This window comes from Candoia aspera, chromosome 11, assembly GCF_035149785.1.
Source record: "Candoia aspera isolate rCanAsp1 chromosome 11, rCanAsp1.hap2, whole genome shotgun sequence".
In the NCBI taxonomy this organism is placed as follows: domain Eukaryota; kingdom Metazoa; phylum Chordata; class Lepidosauria; order Squamata; family Boidae; genus Candoia; species Candoia aspera.
In genome coordinates, this window is record NC_086163.1 from 13,936,507 (window position 1) to 13,956,158 (window position 19,652).

The following is a 19,652-nucleotide window of genomic DNA, read 5'->3' on the forward strand; positions in this document are numbered from 1 at the left end:
ATAAGCATCTGCCACACAACACCCCAGGCTTAACAGTTGTTGATAAGAAAGATAAAGAAGTCTGGATAGTGGACATTGCGATACCTGGAGACAGCAGAAGAGAAGAGAAAGGACTGGAGAAAATCACAAAACACAAAGACCTGCAGATAGAAGTAGAATGACTGTGGCAAAAGAAAGCAAAGGTACTACCAATAGTAAGAGGTGCCTTGGGTGCGATCCCAAAACATCTGGAGCACCCCTTGAACACCATCGGCACTGACAAAATCACCATCAGTCAATTGCAAAAGGCAGCTTTACTTGGAACAGCTCACATCCTGCGACGATACCTTTAATATTATTAAACAACTTCTGCCTATCCCAGGTCCTTGGGAAGGACTCGATAGGTGGACAAAAATGCCAAATCCAGTCTAAACATCTGGCTAACTATGTGACCAACCATAATAATAATAATACATTAACTGGGTAAGAATCACAAAAACAGAGCTGGAGAATACTTCAAGTTGCATGATTCCCAGCAGAGGTAAGTTATATTTACGGACGGCAAACCACAACTAATTTACTATTTAAGTTGATTCCAGCAAAGGACTTTGTCTACAGTACAAACAAGTTAAACACTGGGTGTCACTCTATAATGAAAGTTTCCATCGCAGTTTGTTTGTTTATTAACCATGTTTCTGTGCCATCACTATCAGAACTACCTTGGCAGATGATTCCAAATGCAATATAAAGCATACACAGTACAAACAATAAAAAAACAAGAGCAATACAATATAGGTAGTCCTTGCTTAACGACCACAATTGGGACTGGAATTTTGATTGCTAAGCAATGCAGTCATTAAGTGAATCCAATATGATTTTACCACCTTTTTTGCAGTGGTTGTTAAGTGAATCATAAAGGTAATTAAGTGAATCATGCAGTTCCTCATTGATTTTGCTTGCCAGAAGCTGGCTAGGAAGGTTGAAAATGGTGATCACATGACTGTGGGATTCTGCGACAGTCGTAAGTGTGAGGACTGGTCGTAAGTCAGATTTTTCAGCACCGTCGTAAGTCCGCACCATTGCTAAATGAATGGTTAAATAGGAACTACCAGTAATACAAAGAAAGGACAGAAGAGGATAAGTAAAACCAATTCCTCCTTTTTTTTCTTGGAGGAAACAGCAGCTGCATCTCACCAAGGGAGTGTGTTCCCTTCCCAGTCAAGAAAGGCTCCGTTTGAGGCCAATGATAAATTGGCAAGCACGTTGAAGATGCCTCGCACACTGTCCTGCACAGTCACAGGGGCCTGCGAGAGGAAGAAAGGCAGGGTGACCATCCTCAGGGAAGAAAGCTGGCACACTGAACTCTCATCCATTTGTAAGAGGAGTCCTCGCTGGCTAAAATAACAGCAACAGAAGGGTGGCTGCTACAGGCACTGCATAGCAGGTCAGGCGGCCCCAGTATGAGAAGGCTCAATGATAGAATAAGTTCCAGGTTTTTAAGGAATAAAGAGATTTAAAGCACTTCTTTTTGCACCTTAACCACCCCTCTCCAAAATTCAGAAAAATACAACCCCAAAGCTGAACATTTCGATCTCATCCATTCTGGCGGTAGGTGACCCATGATTTAGGACTTGAAGGCTCAGCTCTGGGACCCCACTTAGCAGAGGCTCCAAAACGCACTAGGCTAGGGCACCAGCCTTTGAAAAGCAGAGAATGCAGAGTGTCATCTGAAGAGGACAGGGGAGAACACCTGAGATAATCTCATGCTCTTTCAGATATGAATGGTTGTCCATCAACTTACTAGCCTCTCCCCCCACCCCCATCCAAGGGCCTCTGGGCAGGTTGACTTATACAGAAACAATAAAATCAACAATAAAACCCGACAGGGTTCCCTTCACCCAGAGGACACAACATCCAAACTCTCTCCCCACTATCAGAGCCAAAAACAGACAAAAAGATATCCCTAGCCATGCTAACCCAAGGCCTGGGGGAAGACCCCTGTTTCAGTGCTCTTTTACAGGCTGGTAAGGTGGCAGTCATATGACTCTCTAGGAGGATGCTTTCCAGTTGGCAGGTGCCACAACACAGATGTCCTGCCTCCTGGGTCCTGCTAGATGAGATAGCTTAACTGACAGGACCCAGAAAAAAACCCACCTCTGTCAGACCTTCCTGGACAGGCAGAACCCATAGGAGACCATCATAGGCATAGATCAGTTCCCTGATCCAATTTTTCTGGAGTCTACAACCCACATCTTTAGCACAGAATGACTGATAAGGTCATCTCAATTAATTTTAATTTAATTTCCAAATTCAGAGGTTGCCTGACTCCTTGATGACTTTGGGTGGCTTACAAATAAAAAAGAAAAACAACATGGCAAGATATAGGTATAAAAGAACCCAGGCCAACTGGAAAACAATACCCCTCATCATTCAGCAGACATAATAGTTTCCTAAATATCACAAGGGTGGGGGCTGCACAACTCTGTGGGGGGGATGTCATTCTAGATGGTGGGCATTGCAACAGAGAAGGCACATTTCCTGGGTCCTGCAAGATGACATGGTTTAATTGATGGGCCCCAGAGCATACCCACTTTGCTCGATCATAGCGGACAGGCAGAAACAATTGGAGATAGTCAGTCTCTCAAATGGTCAGGATTTAAAGGTGATATCCAGCACCTTGAACTGCACCTGGGAGCCAACTGGCAACCAATGCAGCTCGCAAAGCAGTGGGCTCCTGTGAACATAATGCAACAGTCCTAACACTGCCTGCATTACATGCATTCTGAACCAGCTGTAGCCTCCAGATGATCTTCAAGGATCTTCACGTAGACCCTATTACAATAATCCAATTGTCAGGTGACCAGGGCGTGAGTGACTGCTTGAAGGGCATCCTGGTCCAAGAACAGGTGCAACTAACACACTAGAGGTACCTGTGCAAAGAGCCTCTTGGCTACAACTGCCAAGCAGGAGCTGAAGAGTCCAAGAGGACCACAGATTGTACACTGATCTCAAAAGGGGAAGTGCAGCCCCTTTGAGAGTTAACAGTGAAATATCCCTGGAATCCAGGGTCCCAAATAAGCACAGCCATTGGGTCTTGTCAGGATTGAGCCTGAGTCTGTTCTTGACCTGCACAGCTTTCTGGCACAGGCTAGGGCTTTGACAGCATCACTTGGTGTAATGGTATGAGGGAATGACCTTGGGAGACAGGAGGGAGAGCCGCAGACTAGACAACTGGCATGTAAAAGATAGCCCACAGAAGGAGGAAGGGCATGACAAACATCTCAGGAGGGACCCTTCCTAGTTTCTTGGGTGTAAAGGTGAGGGGAGGAGAGATGTAACCTTGCAAGTCTTGCAAGATTCTGTTAATGTAACCTTACGGTAAAGACAGAGCTCATATTCCTGGTTGTGCTTCTTGTCTGGACTACCTTGAAGGACTAAAACACAGCCAGCCCAGGGTTGAGATGTGTCCTGATGGTACCTGACTCCAAACTGATAGATGACCTCACTTAACATGGGTTAAATAGAAGGGGCCCCACCAATAAGGCAACAATTGCAATCTCTCCCCACCCATCAACATTGACTGAAACCAGCCACAGAGAAAGAAGAACTGCCGCAAAATGGTGCCACCACCCCCAGTCCCTGAAGCTGGTTCAACAGTATCAAAAGTTGCTGAGAGATCAAGGAGCACTGGGATGGATCCACCACCCCTGCTCAGCTCCAATAAGGCACCAATGCTGTCTCTGCAGTAAACCCTGGCTTTCCCTCTTATGTCCTTTATGGTACCTGCTCCGTTCCCATGTCTGTTTTCACCCAGCCAGGATGCATCAGCGTACACAAGATCCCCTCCTCTTTTAGTTCCAAAGCAAAGCATGCAGTCACCATGTTCAAAGCAGCCTGCAAAGAAAACTGAACTTTTAACATCAGCCCCTCTACTCTGAGGCCCAGACCAGGTGCAGCTACCAAAATATTGACATGATTTAAAGCAGGAGAGACAGTTTTATACCTTTCAGATATTCTGGACTATAACTCCCTAACCTCTGGATGCATTGGACAGGGTTTATGTGAATTGTAATCCCAAAGAACTAGAGGTGCTGAAAAGGTGAAAGGATTAAAGGATTAAAGGGTGCAGATGTGAAAGACTTAAAGGAGAGCGGGACAAAGACTTCAGCAACTTAGGACCAAGGTGATCTGCAGTGGAATCAAAAAAGTAAAGATGGTACCTACACAGAGCTCTGACCCTTCTTTACATGTGTCGCATCTGCAACACATTTTTAAAAAGGGAGGTCATTGATTGCAAGTGCATGGGCACCATCTGACTATCTTAACTCCCACCCAGATGTTCCCAACAGGGGCCAAGATCTGATAGACCGGACCCATAGGTATGTTCTGCTGTCCCTCCAAGTAAGTCTTCCAAATGAAAGAAATGACTTGACACCCCCAAGGAAAACTTACCTTGCTTGCACGATAAGGGTACATGGGTCCCTTCATGACTTCAAAGCCCCGTGCAATGGAGGCCAATTTGGAAGTTATATTGATGATGGCTGCCCTCTGGCAGCTCATCTCCTTTGTGTCTGCCTCTCGAGCTGCTTTCTTCAGCAGGGGCAGAAATGCCTGAAGTAAACAATAAACACCGAGTTGTGAAATGAGGACATGACGACCCCAGAACAGACTGGCTAGTATCAGCATCATTTATTTATCCCCAAGATAAATAAATTGCCCATTGCTTCCATTGATTAAAGCTACCTTTGCTTCTGATTTTCTTTGGGCTCAGCAGCCCACTTCTTTCTTACTAGTTTCTTTCACATCTCCCTAGTCACACGTCCATGGTTCATCTCAAGTACAACTGGTATTCCCAGTGATCTTCACACATTTCTGTGATCACTGAGCCCACTTCAGTTTTAACCCTGAATCCTCTACTTGTTACATAGAACCTGTCCCTACAATGAGGCCAGGGACCAATGGTCCACCAGACATTGCTAAATAACAGTTCCAGCTACTTGCTTGGTCAGTGGTGATGAATATTGGGAACTGTGGTCCAGCACCTCCTAGAGGGCCATAGGTCCTCCAGCATTGGCATAATCTACAGTATTTTATAATATATGAGCCCAAATGTTCATGCCCTTGTTTCTTTCCCAGAGAGAAGACAATGATTTTCTTACCTGAACCACCAGGATGGGCCCCACTACATTGGTGTTGAAAGCAGATAGCATCTCTTGCTGCTCCACAGTTTCCAGCGTGGCATAGGAGTTCACACCGGCATTGTTGATCAGCAGATTTAGGCCTTTCCCATGCAGAAGTGATTCAACCGCTAAAGCGGCTGCCTTCACACTGGATTGATCCTCCACCTCTTCCGTGTCAATATGAGAGAAAATAAGACCCTTATCAGAGAGGCCAAAAGCTGGTGTGGGGCCTAGAGGATTGTGGGTCAGCACATGGGAAGGAACCAAGTTTCAAGTAGCCCTAGCTAGTGCCTACATGACATTTTGTACTGAGATACAAACATTTTAAAGCTAAAATACACATACCGCACTGTTAAAATGTCCAATTTTTTCAATCCATTCAATCATGTCTGCTTTTCGGAGACTGCCTGGACTAGTCCTTACAGTTTTCTTGGCAAGTTTTTCAGAAATGGTTTGCCATTGCCTCCTTCCTAGGGCTGAGAGAGAGTGACTGGCCCAAGGCCCCCCAGCTGGCTTTGTGCCTAAGGTGGGACTAGAGCTCCCGGTCTCCCAGTTTCTAGCCTGGTACCTTTAACCACTACACCAAACAGGCTCTCAAATTGTCCATAGTCCATGTGGATTTCCCAATGGATTTAAAAAAGATGGAGGCCAAATTGGAACAGAAAAGAAATGGAAAGCTCCCATACCTAGCTGAATTATGTGAATGTTGGAATGCTTGCGAGCCAGATCATTCAGGGTCTGGAATTAAAGAGAATAAGTCAAGACAAGAAAAGGGGATCAAAGAAACAATGGAAAACACTTGTTTTCTATACTTGGTTCCTATGGAACATTCTCCCAAGCAATTCCAATCGCTCTTCAATCGTTTTTACTTAACCAGGACTGTGTTTCTTGTTTCTTTTTTAAATCAGTTTTATTAAAGAAGTTTTCAACGGAATAAAAACAATACAAATTTTGAATTGAAGATAAGAAGAGGAGGGCAAAGTAATAAGAATGTGAAAAAGAAGTAAAGAAAAAGATATAGAAAAGAAAGAAAAAGGAAAAAGTAATAAAGAAGTGGATTCTGATCTTCTTAACAGCAGTTATAAGTACATTTGTATTTTACCCTCTGTCTCTAAGTTTACATCATAATTTTCTTCTTTCCATAATCTTCCCTTTCCAATCATCAAATCCATAAATCACCGGGGGGGGGGGGTCTTTTTTCAGCGAAAAAGTCCTTAAGGGGTTTCCAGTCACTAATAACTGTAGTAGTTGAAACCAGGACTGTATTTCTGAAAGCAATTGATTCTTGATGCCTACTAGTTATGCAAAAACAATTTAATCTAGGTTTTCTCTTTCTCTTCCTGTTCTGTATCTCATGTCAATAAACGTGCGTTGATCTTATTTTAAAACATGTCAAGACAGGCAGGCTTTTAAGAGTGGCGAAGCTTCTCGTTTTGTTTTTGTTTTTTTAATAATAATTTTCATTAGAGTTTTAAAATACAAAGATAAGAAACGAATACAAACTAAGAAAAATATAGAAAAAGAAAAAGTGCCGAGAAAAAGAAAAAGAAATAAAGAAAAAAGATATATAAAGAAATGACTTCCCCCTCCATCAAGACAAGTACAAACGATTTCAGTAACTTATCACCTTCTCTGACATTTCAGCAAACGATCTCTTCTTCCCATATCTTATATCTTATCTATATTCAAATTATAAAGCCTTGTCATTCAGTTCTAATCAGCAAAAGTCCATTAAGAGTTACCAGAAATAACAACATATACTGTATATTTTAACCTTTACAAAATAAATCAGTTTCACGTTTGTTGATTTTACTGTTAACACTGTAACTTATCACTTGCTCTAACAATAGAAACAAAGCTTCTCATTTTGCTTTCTGGGTGGTGTTCCACTTCTGGGTGTCCTGTGGCTGGGAGCCATATGTGATTCCCTGTTTTCTTTTGGCCCCAGAGTGCTTGGGGATCATATTTCCTCACTGTTTCCCATCATTTCAAGATGGGGAATGCACCAGAAGGCACCATTTAAATATCCAATGAACAGGGTTTACTCTGCCCAAGTGCTGAATTTGAGCTGGTCTCCTATGCATCATTGCCTTGTCCCGTGTGACCCTTGACAGCCCACCCCATCCCACTTCTGAGTTCCCAGAGGGTCACACCTGATTTACAACTGTTGTTTAGTTTACTGTTTTGCTATTTCAATCTCCTCTGGCAGATGATGACATCTATTCCACAGTAATTGCCAGCAAGATGGAGTTCCCCAGCAGCACTGATTTACCTGTAGTGTTCCCTGCTTAGGGAGGCCCATGCAAATGTTATTCTTTCAGAGCTAAGTGAATGCCTTGTTTCTTCCTCGACTTCTAGGAAGTTGGCTTTTTCTTTGTTTAAAAACCTCGTATCTTACTTCCCTGGAGTGAGCACTTATCTCTGTAAGTGCTGCTATCTTCTGTAGCTTTACTCCTGCAGCAATATGAAGGTAACTGCAGGAGCCTCCTGTGTCACCTACACTAAGAACTTAAAGGGAAGCTGCTTCAGTGGCATGGAGTGCCTTCTCCCAGATACTCCCTGCTCTTCCGTCATGATGACTTTCTACAAACCTTCCCTTGGGGTCCGGCAGGGGTCCGGCAAGTTGCAAAGATATGTTCTGGAGGATCAGCCATTTCCACCAACTGTTGGATCAGTTCCAGTCCAATTCCCCGGTTGGAACCTGTCACTAGTATGCTGCGAGCTAATGGGGCCATCTTCTCACTGCACTCTTACGTTTTGTACTGCCTGGACTTTGTTCAGTGATTTGGTAAATATAGTGTTAGGAATCAAGAAAGAGGTGTGTCCTTCTGACACAAACTCTTCATTGGCCTGGAGCTATGGCACCTGTTCCTTTCTGTGAGAAGAGCAGATCTTCATGCATTGTTTCTGCAACATCTCGTTGCATGGCTGTCTCAAGAGCACAGTGGGAAGAAGAGGTAGGAAAAATAGGCCTTGCACTTTTTTGGCCAATCCTTGATACTTGCATTTAAGGTGTCAAAGATTGTAGGGTTGAGAAAAGCATCTCCAAGGGTCAGCTGAGATGTGAAGGCACTTGTGCATCCTCCTGCCTGCTACCCACCCAATTTGCACCTACTCTGTGATGTTTCTAAACCTGCCAGTTTAGATCTGGATTCAAAAACTACTGTAAATCAGGAAAAAGTGGCTTTAGACATCAAAATGTTGATCTCACTCCCAGCTTCCTCCATAATGTGAAACTCTGCAGTAATTGGGTTATTTTCCCCCTTGTTTGCTGTTGGAAAGGGAAGGGAGAAGGGAAAGGGTAGAGAAATGCCCCTTCCCCACCATTTATCTATGTCTTCTTACTAGGACGGTTGGGACTTATTGAGATGCACAGACACAAATGTTACACTGCTTCTATGTAGGACATCAGAGCCAGTTTGGTGTAGTGGGGAAGGCACCAGGCTAGAAACTGGGAGACTGTGAGTTCTAGTCCTGTCTTACGAACTAAGCCAGCTGGGTGACCTTGGGCCAGTCCCTCTCCCTCAGCTGGAAGAAGGAGGCAATGGCAAACCACTTCTGAAAAACCTGCCAAGAAAACTTTAGGGACTTGTCCAGGCAGTCTCTGAGAATCAGACATGATTGAACGGATTAAAAAATAAATAAACATCAGTGCTAGCTCCCTTCAGCAGAAACCAACAGATCAGGAGCACTAGAAGGGAACCAGGAAGAAACACCCATCCCTGCTTTCCCCTTTCTCCTTTGGTTTATCCTTGGTTCCACTTCAAAGCTCTTTGTTTCGCCAATCCTGCTTTGCTTAACTTTGACCCAATCTATGTTACTGTACAGGCTAAGTTTGGGGAGATTTTCTGCAGCAGAGCATAAATCCCTCCCTACTTAAGTCAAGAACAAAAGGCAGGGGGTGGGAGGGGAGAGACCACTTTCTGTTTTTAAAGAGGGAGCTGTTAATTCCTCTATGAATTAAAAATAAAGTGGGGAGTGGGTATTGGGGAAGGTAGCTCTGGGCGCTTGGAGAAGCTAGTTGACCATATCAGCAGAAAGCACAGTGAAGGATCTAGAAAGGGTTGAAAAAGAGAGAGAATGAGAATGAGAATGAGAGAGAGAGAGAGAGAGAGAAGGCAGAGAGAAGGACTGAAGTGGGGAACAGGTGAGGAATGCAGTGGCAGATGAGTGGAAAAGTAGGATCCTGGGGTCAAGGGGTGTCACAGGCCATATCCAACATCCATGTGGCCCAAGGCGATACTTTTTGCATTCCCTGGTGCTTAGTTCCTGTGGCACATTCCTCCAGCAAAAGAAAGATAAGGGACTGAGCCTTCTGCCCCACTATTTCTCATCCTATGGTTAAAATGTCATAGGCAGAAGTCCATCTCTTATCCACTGTATAAAGCAGGGTTTCTCAACCAGGGTTCTGTGGCACCCTAGGATTCCGCGAGAGGTCCCTAGGGGTTCCTTGGGAGTTCATGATTTATTTAAACATTATTTCAAATTCGGCAACTTCACATTAAAGAGGTAAGTTTCATTCTTTTCATTTAAGAATACTCTCAATGCATCTATACAGGCCTACCCATGAAACGAATATAATAATATAAATACATATATATAATATTTATTTATAAATAAATATAATAATTTGGTAACTTCTGGCCTATATTTGAGCCTGAATGTGCAGGGGTTCCCCGAGGCCTGAAAAATATTTCAAGGGTTTTTCCAGGGTCAAAAGGTTGAGAAAGGCTGGTATAAAGCCTATGTTTGTGCCATGGATCCCAACAGCTTGGAAAAGTAAACAAAGAGAAGAATGACCCAATCTTTGCCCTCCCCAAATAAATAGCAGCAGCATCCACAGCAACCAACAACACATGCTGGAAAGAACCTTCCCCCATACGGCATTTGGAAGAAAAAGGTTGTGGCAAGATTTTCCATGACCATTGTGCATTTATTGATGACAAAGGCAGTGAAGCAGTCACACTGTGCTTAGGAGCAGGTTTCTCCTGCAGCAAAAACCAGAGGGAATTTCTCTCCTTCCAGTCCCTGAAGGTCTGACGCTTTTCCCCAGCAAGAAGGTCAGGGAGGCCTGTTCTGTTTACCAGGCCACTTCATTCCCCTCCCAGTCCAGAAAGGCACCAGATGATGATGGCTTTAAATTAGCAATGACCTTCAGCATACCCTCGGCACTCGTCTGCACCGTCAGAGGGGCCTGCAGGGGAAGGAGAGCGGGATTATGGTTCCGCAAGTAGAGAGCTCTAAGCTCTGAATGGGCTGGTTCCAAAGACAGGTCTTGAGTGTGCAGCCTGGACACACACACATAGCCCATCAGCACATGGACCAACCCAAAATATAGCACGGCTAAAGTACCATATTTTGAAGTCAGTGGAGAAGATGCAGCTCCATGCTCAGGAGCGCTCTGGATCCTCAAAGTGATCCTCCAGCAGTCCTTCCTTTCTGAGGAATGTTTTTAAAAGATGGCCCTCATTTATACAATATCCATTGTGAGAGCATCTGGTCAAACTTGGCCTGATTTTGAAAAAGCTGGATACCCGGTTAGTCTATGGACTATAGACTAGACTGGACTTTTAAAAAAAAAATCCCAGAAGGCAATAGCAAAACATTTGCCAATAGAATAATACAGATGTGCCCATCTAGTCACCAAGAGTCAAACCCATCTTGAAGGAGATATCAGCTAACACAAGATCGCCCACCAGGAGTCCATGACTCCATCCACTCAGCCACAGAAAATTCATTTTCCTGTCAATCATAGGATCAATGGCAAAGGGAGAGGTGCAAACAAGTCTAGGATAGACTCGTGACGAAGTTCCACCATCTCCATGCCTATCTCTACAATTTGAACTTCCTCATATTAGGAATTCTCACCAATGGAAGGCAAAGGGGTAAACTGCCACAACTCTAGAGCAGCCAACGGAGAGACACCTTCCCCGTAATACTTGGGTGGAAAATGAAGGGGTAGATTGCTGTCTGTTTTGTCCTCCCCCTACAACCCACCCATCTTCCATCCGCATTTCTTATATTCTATTTATTTCTGGTGGCATTCTTCACAGAAGAGTTCTTCATGGCTCACACAGCCATGAGTCACTCAATAAACATTATGTTGTGGTTGACCTGCCAAGCTGAAGTATAAAGCTCATTGGCTGGGGTTCCATGACATATTAGGTTCAGGTACGGTTGGTTTAATGGGCTATGGGAGTATTATCAATGGATTTGGATCCATAGCTTTAGGAAACCTCCATCTGAAATTACCCTAACTATAAGATTGATCCTTCAAGGTCCATTCCTTCCATTGTGCTTGCATTACTCTGAAGTGGAATCAGTCACCACATTACCAGATTTTTTGAGAATATACACATTCCCTCCCCTCCCGCCTTATAGTACCTCTTCTGATCCCATGGCTGTTTTCACCCATCCAGGATGGAGCAAAGCACATAAAATTCCATGTTGTTTCAGTTCCATTGCAAGGCCAGCAGTGATCATGTTCAGGGCTGCCTATAAAAGAAAGCCATCTTTTAACAAGTCTTTCCTTGCCAGGTACACATCTTCTGAAGCTTTGGTCCCAGGGTCAGTTTTGGTCTGCAGAGACTTTATATCAGAGTTTCTCAACCTTGACAAGTTTAAGTTGTGTGGACTTCAACTCCCAGAATTCCCCAGCCAGAATAAATTCTGGGAGTTGAAGTCCACACAGCTTAAACTTGTCAAGGTTGAGAAACACTGCTTTACATTGATCGCAGGCTACAGGAGGCAGAGATTGGCAGGCAGGATGGCTAGAAAAGGTCTGGACTTGCCTATTGGTTATGTTCAGAACAACAGAATTTCTGAGTTACCTTGCTTGCACGGTACGCATACAGTGGGGGAACTGATATCATTAGGGCAGAAAAACCCGCCCCAATGGAGCCAATTATGGAAGATATGTTGATGACCACTGCTTTGTTGCCTCCTGAGTCTTTTGTTGTCATCTCCTTGGCAGCCTTTTTCAGCAGAGGCAGAAATTCCTAAAATGCATAAGAAACAGCAAGCCAAACTATTAAATTTCTGTTCTTCCTGGGCCTCACCCAGATCTTTTTTATTCTCACTGGCTTATTTTATTACCCCAGTCATTCCTTTCTCTTGGTGCCACCCCTGATCCCATTGGCTGATGGTTGACCTTATTGGCAAGTTTAATAGTTGCTGATTACTCCGTATCAGTGGTAAAAGATAACGCTCAGTTTCTTTGATTGCCTACCAGCTCCTTCCCTCCTAACTAGACGCTATTTGGTCCTTCAGTCCCAAGGTGACTCTGCCAATAGCTTGGCCCTCTCCACTTCTTAATATCACAGAACGCTACCCCTACCCCTAACTCTACATACCATGTCTGCAGAGAACTTCCTCCCATATGCATTGCCGTAAGGAAGCAATTCCAAAGAAATTTAAAGGTTCTGTATATGAGCCTGAACTGTCCTATCTACTGATCATCATACAGAGAGAAGATAAGGATGCTCTTCCTTGTTCTTGTTACGGCCACCGAGTCAATCCTGACTCCTGATGATTACAGGGTCAGGTCCCTGCAATATTCTTGGTAATATTTTCAGACATGGTTTACCCAGTGTCACACAACCAGCTCCCATGCCTAAGTCTGGGTTAGAACTCACAGTCTCTTAGCTTCCAATCCAGCACCCTAACCCCTAAACCACACTTACTTTGACAATGAGGAGGGGTCCCACTGCATTGGTGTTATATGTCAAAAGCATATCTTGCTGATCCACATCTTCCAGAAATGCAGCTTGGGAATTTCTGCCTGCATTGTTGATTAGCAGATTCAGCCCCTGACCCTGCAGATGGGATTCCACTACTGACACAGCTGCCTTCACAGTGGAATGGTCTGTCACATCTACCATGCACAGAAGAAAGCAAATGGGATAGGTATCAATAGAACAGTCTGGTTCCTCTTTTGACATGTGCAGGCAAATTGTAATGGTCTGTGGGAATGACCTTGGAAGACAGGGAGAAGAGCCACAGCTTAGACAATGGTGTGATATATGAAATTTGAGTCTGAAGGAGGAGGGGTGGCGAAAGTGTCTCAGAAGGGACCCTCCCTAGTTTTCAGGAGAGTAAAAGTGAGGGATGGGAGAGATACTTTCAGACTTGCAAGATTGATGTTAGCCCTGCAATGTCATCCAGACAAGGAGCACACCCAGGAGTACTAAGAGCTAGTACTCTATATTGTAAGGTTACATTAACAGAGACTTGCAAGTCTGAAAGTACATAAACTAATCAATCAAATACTTAATTTATTCCAATTTATTGTATACCCAGAATATTTTCCATATTACTGTACAACCACCACAAATTTCAGTAAAGAGCTTTTCATCATTTAAAAGGGCCATAATGTTGTCTACATATATAACTTGAATTCAGTTCCTACCACCTATGTACAATGAATGTCACAAGAGTCTGTAATAATAGAAGCCAATGAGTTTAATACCCAATTAAATCTAGGAACAGGCAAGGGACATCCTTGATGAGTCATGTGGTTCTTCAGGGTATGGGGGAAAATAATCCCATTACTAATTACTCAAGCAGAAGGAGTGGAATAATAATTTTAAATTAAGAAATAAAGTTTGACAGGCATCAATTTTTTATAATTTGTTCCAAAACTTTAATTTGCACCATATCATGGGCCTTTTTTGCATCCAGCAAGTCCACTCCCACCACTTAGTAAGTAGAATATATTGCTAAAATATATATGAATGACCTTACTTATCCTTTTACAAAGAAAGATTGAACAGGATGAATTATCTGTAATCTTCATGCCAAGATAGCTGTTGAAATCTTTGAATCTTTGTTTCATAAAGGTGTCAGGGGATTGCTTGCAAAATGTGTAGGGTTCTTTCTCATCAAGTGGTAATAAATAGTCTCTTTCCCAAAGGAAAGGACTCATATATGTCTTCAGCAATATGCAAGCCAAGTTCTCTTCATACTTTTTGTACTATGGAAGCCCATCAGATAGTTGACTTCATAAAGTCAACTATCATGACAAATCTGTCCTGCATGGTTATATGTGGCTAAACTCTAAACATGACAAATCTTAGGAAGTTTTATTCCATTTAAAAAACTATTCACCTGCTCAACTGATATCACTACATTTGTACTAAAGAAATGAGTATAAAAATCCAAAAACTGAGAATTAATTACACTTGATTTTTTATATATTGCCCCTATGGAATCTATGATTATAGATATGATATTACAGTATATTATTTCAATTGTTGCAGTCAAGAAGCTAACAGTTGGCCTGGTTTTTTTCCTGACATATTATGCCATAAGAATGTGATAAAGTACCACATGTGTGGCTTTCACTGCAATAATTACCCAGACAGTAAAGATCCCATACCTAACTGAACCACATGAATGTTGGGGCATTTAGTAGCCAAATCCTGCAAAGCCTGCAAATGAGAAAGAAAAATGTTAAGAACAGGCTGAATGGACAAAAGAAAAAAAAAAGTGTTTTCTACAATCTCAATCCCTTTATAGCAGAATGTCCCAGTAGATTGTTTTTATCAGCAATTATTCTCATTTCTGGACTGTATTTTTTATAACTAGAACTAGCTGGTTATATACACTATTTTTGTTTGTATTATCATCATTGTATTGTTGCTGTTTGTGTTAAATTCACTTCAAAACCCAGTTTGTTACTGGATGATGTTTAAACTAATTTTAAAAGTAGTTTAAACCTAGTTTACTTCCCCACCTCTATCCTTTTTCGCTGATTCAAGATATGCTTGAATGGGCATCAATGGACTATTTAGAAACATGCACCTATAGGCACATTATCAATGGCCAGACTTCCTCTATCACTGCGAGGCTGTCCTCCCAGACTGGAATGGGTGTTAGAACAATCCAGAACAATATTAACTGGTATGCTTGTCTGAAAAGTAGAATTGGAAGGCCTTGTGGAGAAGAATACTAGTCGTCTAGAACTATTGTACTCTGATACTTCCCTAATGGGAATTGGTGCACTCCATAACACTGAGCATGAAAACAGAGAGAATGCAAGATTGCACTCAAGTTATGCTACTTCTCTGCCTTCAAACCAGCAGTCCCTCCTAAGGTAGCATGAAGCTAAACATAAAAGTCAGATACTCTGGGACAGTTTGTTTATTTGTTTATTTATTTGTCGTATTTTTACTACTGCCCATCTCCCCCACTCAGGAGACCCTGGGCGGTTCACAATAAAACAGTTTAAAATTCAATAAAATCAGAATCAGTTTGAGTCTGCAAAAACTCAGACCCCCCACTGAAGCCCTTCTGTGCTGCCAGCCATTTGACTTTTTAAAAGGCGTCCTTCAGGGCTCCAACAAGCCTCAGAGATGTGTTCTGAAGGAGCAATCACCTTGGTTGGAACCAATCATCAGAAAGAAAGACACAATAAAGCCAAAATGCTCACTCTCCTACTGCCTGGACTTTGTGCAATGACTAAGTAAATATAAACTGGAAGGTTCAAGGAAAGGGTGTTCTTACTTTTTATTTTATGCTCAGGTCTCTGACACTTGAGTCTTAAGAAAGGCAGCTTCATAATCTATTTTCTAAAGTGCTCCTACCTCAGGCTGGTAAAGTGAGATTAGTTAGAAGCCAAACTGTGACTTAGCATGTTGTGTGAATCAACCCACAGGAGACTCGGTCCTTGAATTCCAGGTGGGTCAGATTATCCAGTTTTTCTGTGACTATGCCTTTAGCTGCTCTTTCTAGAAGCCAGTTTTGGGTTTTGCCTTGGCTAAGAGGGGATATAGAGGGGCAGGTAAATACCATAATGCATTCTAGTCCCTTGGAGAGTTTGAAAAGTCCAGAACTTGGAGGCAGTTCTATTATCAAAGCACTGCTGATCCAGAAAACTCACCTGGTTTACATCTCATGATAAACCATACTATGATTTTATATGGGTCTTAGTGTGATATGTGAAACCACTCAGGATGACTTAGCATGAGGTCTGAACCCCAAGCCACATTGTATTATTCAACAGACTGCAATTCAAAACATCCTGGCTTGTTATTTTGGTCAACCATGCTTTGTTGATGCCAGCTGTGAAAGCCCACACCAGTATATTACCCCAACTCCTATCTTAAAGATGTTTAATTCGTGTTGACCTTCTACATACCTTTCCTTCAGATCCAGTAGGGTTTCTACAAGTTGCAATAATATGGTCTGGAGGAGGGTTCATTTTCACAAGCTCTTTCACCAGGCCAAATCCAATTCCTCGATTGCTGCCTGTCACCATGACATTCTGAGCTACTTGAGTCATCCTGGCCCTTGGCTTTTGCTCTTCAATACTGTTCACCTTTTTGCAGGTTGTGACATCTCCAAATGAGAAGAGGTTACCAATATTATGCTAGACTGAAGAGGATTCTCTTGGAAGTATAAGTACAGTATGCACAGAAGAACATTAATTCTGACATCCACACAGTTCTATACTATACCATATGCTTTGTATCTATAGACTTCATTCTTGCACATACATGGGTGTGTATGTTCTTCCTCTCCAATTAATGTTAGAAAGCGAGACCAGGCTATGACTAGGATAAGATTAAACTAAACCCAGGACTTATATGTGCCCTTGTATACATACAATATTTCTACCATTTCTCACTGCTTAGGCCATTTAGTGAATGTGGATTAGGGATTTCCTGCCATGTCACAAACTTTAAGATTGGCTTTGCTATTCCACAGCCAGTAGGAATTATCTTCCTGACATCAGTGGTTTGTGGAATAAACCACAGCGGTCTGGTTCACAGAATATACCAAACCATAAACCCAGGTTTGAAAACTTCAGTAGCTGGGTTCACACAACACATTACACCAAAGCCAGAACAACCACATTATAGGTTAATACAATATGTGAAGTAAGTCTCCCTTGTTCTTATAAGTCAGTCCAATGCCACTTTGTAGGCTGCAGAAGTTTTGCTACACCAGATCAAACCATCTATTATCTTTTGACATACAGATAGGGCAGGGATTATTTTACTTTTTAATATATTTTAATGTTGAATAATGATCGTTTTATATTTTTATAATGATTGTATATATATAATTGTTGTTTTTATTTGGTTGCTGTACACCGGCCAGAGTCACTTCTTGTGAGATGCATGGCTATATAAATTAGATAGATAGATAGATAGATAGATAGATAGATAGATAGATAGATAGATAGATAGATAGATAGATAGATAGATAGATAGATAGATCTTAAGAGAAGCAAATGGAATAGTCTCAAGTACATTGCCCTGAACAACTTAGACCAGGGAGGAAGAATACTTCTCTGGTCTCTTGGGATCTATGACTGACCTACAGCCCCAAAGGTAGAATTAGCAGCATTACATAGCACTTCCCATCTCTTTCTTTCTCTGGCACCTTCTCTGTGTTTCTGTTCTCCACTTCACTTGAAATTATGCTTCCAGTTTCTCACCTAGTGAAAAGCCATCCCAACAGCTGTAAGCACAGAACTATAGTCTCCCCATTGGCTGCATGACTATTATTACATCATCTGTCTGTTCCCACAGCCATTGTGGAATGCACTTTCATTCTCTTTGCCGCTGTTGACTTCCTTATCAAATGGAAGAATGCAACACTTGGGCACCTTTATGGTTACTGAACTGGATTCTGCAGCTGAGTTCACACACTGCGCTAAGCTGTGCTATGTTTTAACAACAGTTTAACAATGTTTTGTGGAATAAACCACAGTGGCGTGGTTCACAGAACATACTAAACCATAAACCCAGGTCTGAAAACTTCAGTAGCCGGGTTCACACAACACATTACACCAGAGCCAAACCAACCACATTATAGATTAATACAATGTGTGAACCAAGTCTCCTTTGCTCTTCTAAGTCAGTCCAATGTCACTTTGTGGGCTACAGAAGTTTTGCTACACCAGATTAAACAAATCTATAATCTTCTGACATACAAATAGGGCAAGGATTATAAAACAGATGCAACCTCACATTCCTGGGATTAAGTAGGAATAGAAATTATCTCATTTTAAGCATCACCAGAAATTTATTTAATGCTGCTTTGGGGTCTAACTAAAGCATTCTTGTTTTAAAAAATGTCCCTTTCCCCCAAATTGTGCCAAAAGTTTTAAAAGCTGCAATCTATCCAAATCTTCTTCATAGTCCTGAAGCAATTTGCTTCCTTTTGATCCTATCTTCTAACCTCCAAAGTCCTTCTTCAGTCAGATTTAACATATCCCACAATTTCCATCACCTTTCCTTTTAAATCCAGCAATCCAAGTATTCTCTGGATTCCATTCCAGGAGCTCTTTGACTTCTGCTGTTCCTCCATCCATCCTTCCCTTCTACAAATGGATGTTTTCAACCAACTGGATGGTTCCTTTTAAGGGCAATTAATTTCTTTTTCTACAGCTGTTGACCAACCCTTGTCATGGACTGATATATAGAACTGAGGAGCAATGTCTAATTCAGGACAATATGAGAAATAAATACCTAGTGCTAGTACGTCAGCAAAGGAAATCTGCTATTGTGTCTTCCAGGAACATAAGGACTGAAATCTCTGCTGGCAGAGGTAAACAATAGAATAGCCCTTAACTGCCCAAGGTACAACTAGGAACCTATGAGAATACAATATGGTCAGTGACAGTTACCTACCAGAAAAAGAACAAATGGAGGTAAGTTATTGTTTAATTGCAATATTTTATTTAACAACAATCCAGAGGCAGATATGAACACCTAGAACATGGCCATATGATGTAAGTGAGCCACCTCCCTTGGCTTGTCAAATTCAGTATCTATTGATCCTATTAGAGGATGTCTTTGGGTCTGAATGGCAAGGGAACTGGAGTAGATAGGAGAGGTTTTTGTGAGTTTTCAGACTGGGAGGAGTTGGAATGTAAAGACTGGATGCTGGGGAAAGACTCCATCATCTGCACTGGAATAAGATTTAGAGGCAAGGCCAGTTCTGTATGTGGAAGTTGTGGGGAAAGGCCAAATGACCCAAGATTTTGAAGTTCAGCAAAACGTCTTTGGTCAAATTGAGGTCCAGGGTGAGGAATGAGAAGATGGTCTAGGATCATGTGAAGTCATGGCTGTCTTAGCTACTATGATTTATTGAATCAACTGTAATTGGCTGGGTTCCATTACTACAAACCGAAAAACTACAAAACTAGGTTTGCATAATATGTAAAGATCAAGGCCAAGAAACCCCATGATGACTAAGGGAACTGTGAGAATATGTATCTGCATTTCTGTTTCCATATCTTGTGGGTTATTCATTGCATGGGTGGACAAAATGAAAAGAATCTCCCTTTGAGCTGCCAATAAATATCTTCATTCCTTCCTCCATTCCACCACTCTTCTTTCTCCTAGTTGCCATAGTTTTATCTTTTTATTTAATTTCAAAGATGCTCTGATAATTCCTTGTTCTAACTGATGGTTTCTTGTTTGGCTACATATTTTTCAGCTCTCAAGCAGGTGACCCTTTGACATTTACATTCCTCACTTT

The 19,652-nt window shown here is 42.1% G+C and overlaps 2 protein-coding genes across 2 annotated transcripts; both read right to left on the reverse strand.

The window, feature by feature from the left end:
* Positions 1 to 494: 494 nt before the first annotated feature.
* Positions 495 to 7,942, reverse strand: LOC134503799 (C-signal-like). Its single transcript, XM_063312708.1, has 6 exons — positions 7,751 to 7,942; positions 5,846 to 5,897; positions 5,139 to 5,326; positions 4,432 to 4,590; positions 3,763 to 3,873; positions 495 to 1,283 (listed from the first exon to the last, which is right to left on the reverse strand). The coding sequence occupies exons 1-6, from the start codon at positions 7,892 to 7,894 to the stop codon at positions 1,170 to 1,172; spliced, it is 768 nt and encodes a 255-aa protein (XP_063168778.1). The 5' UTR covers positions 7,895 to 7,942; the 3' UTR covers positions 495 to 1,169.
* A 2,297-nt stretch (positions 7,943 to 10,239) lies between these two features.
* On the reverse strand, positions 10,240 to 16,440 carry LOC134503800 (C-signal-like). Its single transcript, XM_063312709.1, has 6 exons — positions 16,297 to 16,440; positions 14,536 to 14,587; positions 12,842 to 13,032; positions 11,990 to 12,157; positions 11,544 to 11,654; positions 10,240 to 10,353 (listed from the first exon to the last, which is right to left on the reverse strand). Exons 1-6 carry the CDS (start codon positions 16,438 to 16,440, stop codon positions 10,240 to 10,242), a joined length of 780 nt encoding a protein of 259 aa, XP_063168779.1.
* Positions 16,441 to 19,652: the final 3,212 nt, after the last annotated feature.

Coding starts and splice junctions, on each gene's coding strand:
- LOC134503799 (XM_063312708.1), bottom strand. CDS start 7,894: ATGGCCCCATTAGCTCGCAGCATACTAGTGACAGGTTCCAACCGGGGA. Junction 5,327..5,845: donor CATTCACATAATTCAGCTAG/GTATGGGAGCTT, acceptor TTGACACGGAAG/AGGTGGAGGATCAATCCAGT. Junction 4,591..5,138: donor GGCCCATCCTGGTGGTTCAG/GTAAGAAAATCA, acceptor TGTTTACTTCAG/GCATTTCTGCCCCTGCTGAA.
- LOC134503800 (XM_063312709.1), bottom strand. CDS start 16,440: ATGACTCAAGTAGCTCAGAATGTCATGGTGACAGGCAGCAATCGAGGA. Junction 12,158..12,841: donor GACCCCTCCTCATTGTCAAA/GTAAGTGTGGTT, acceptor TATGCATTTTAG/GAATTTCTGCCTCTGCTGAA. Junction 11,655..11,989: donor ATGCGTACCGTGCAAGCAAG/GTAACTCAGAAA, acceptor TTTCTTTTATAG/GCAGCCCTGAACATGATCAC.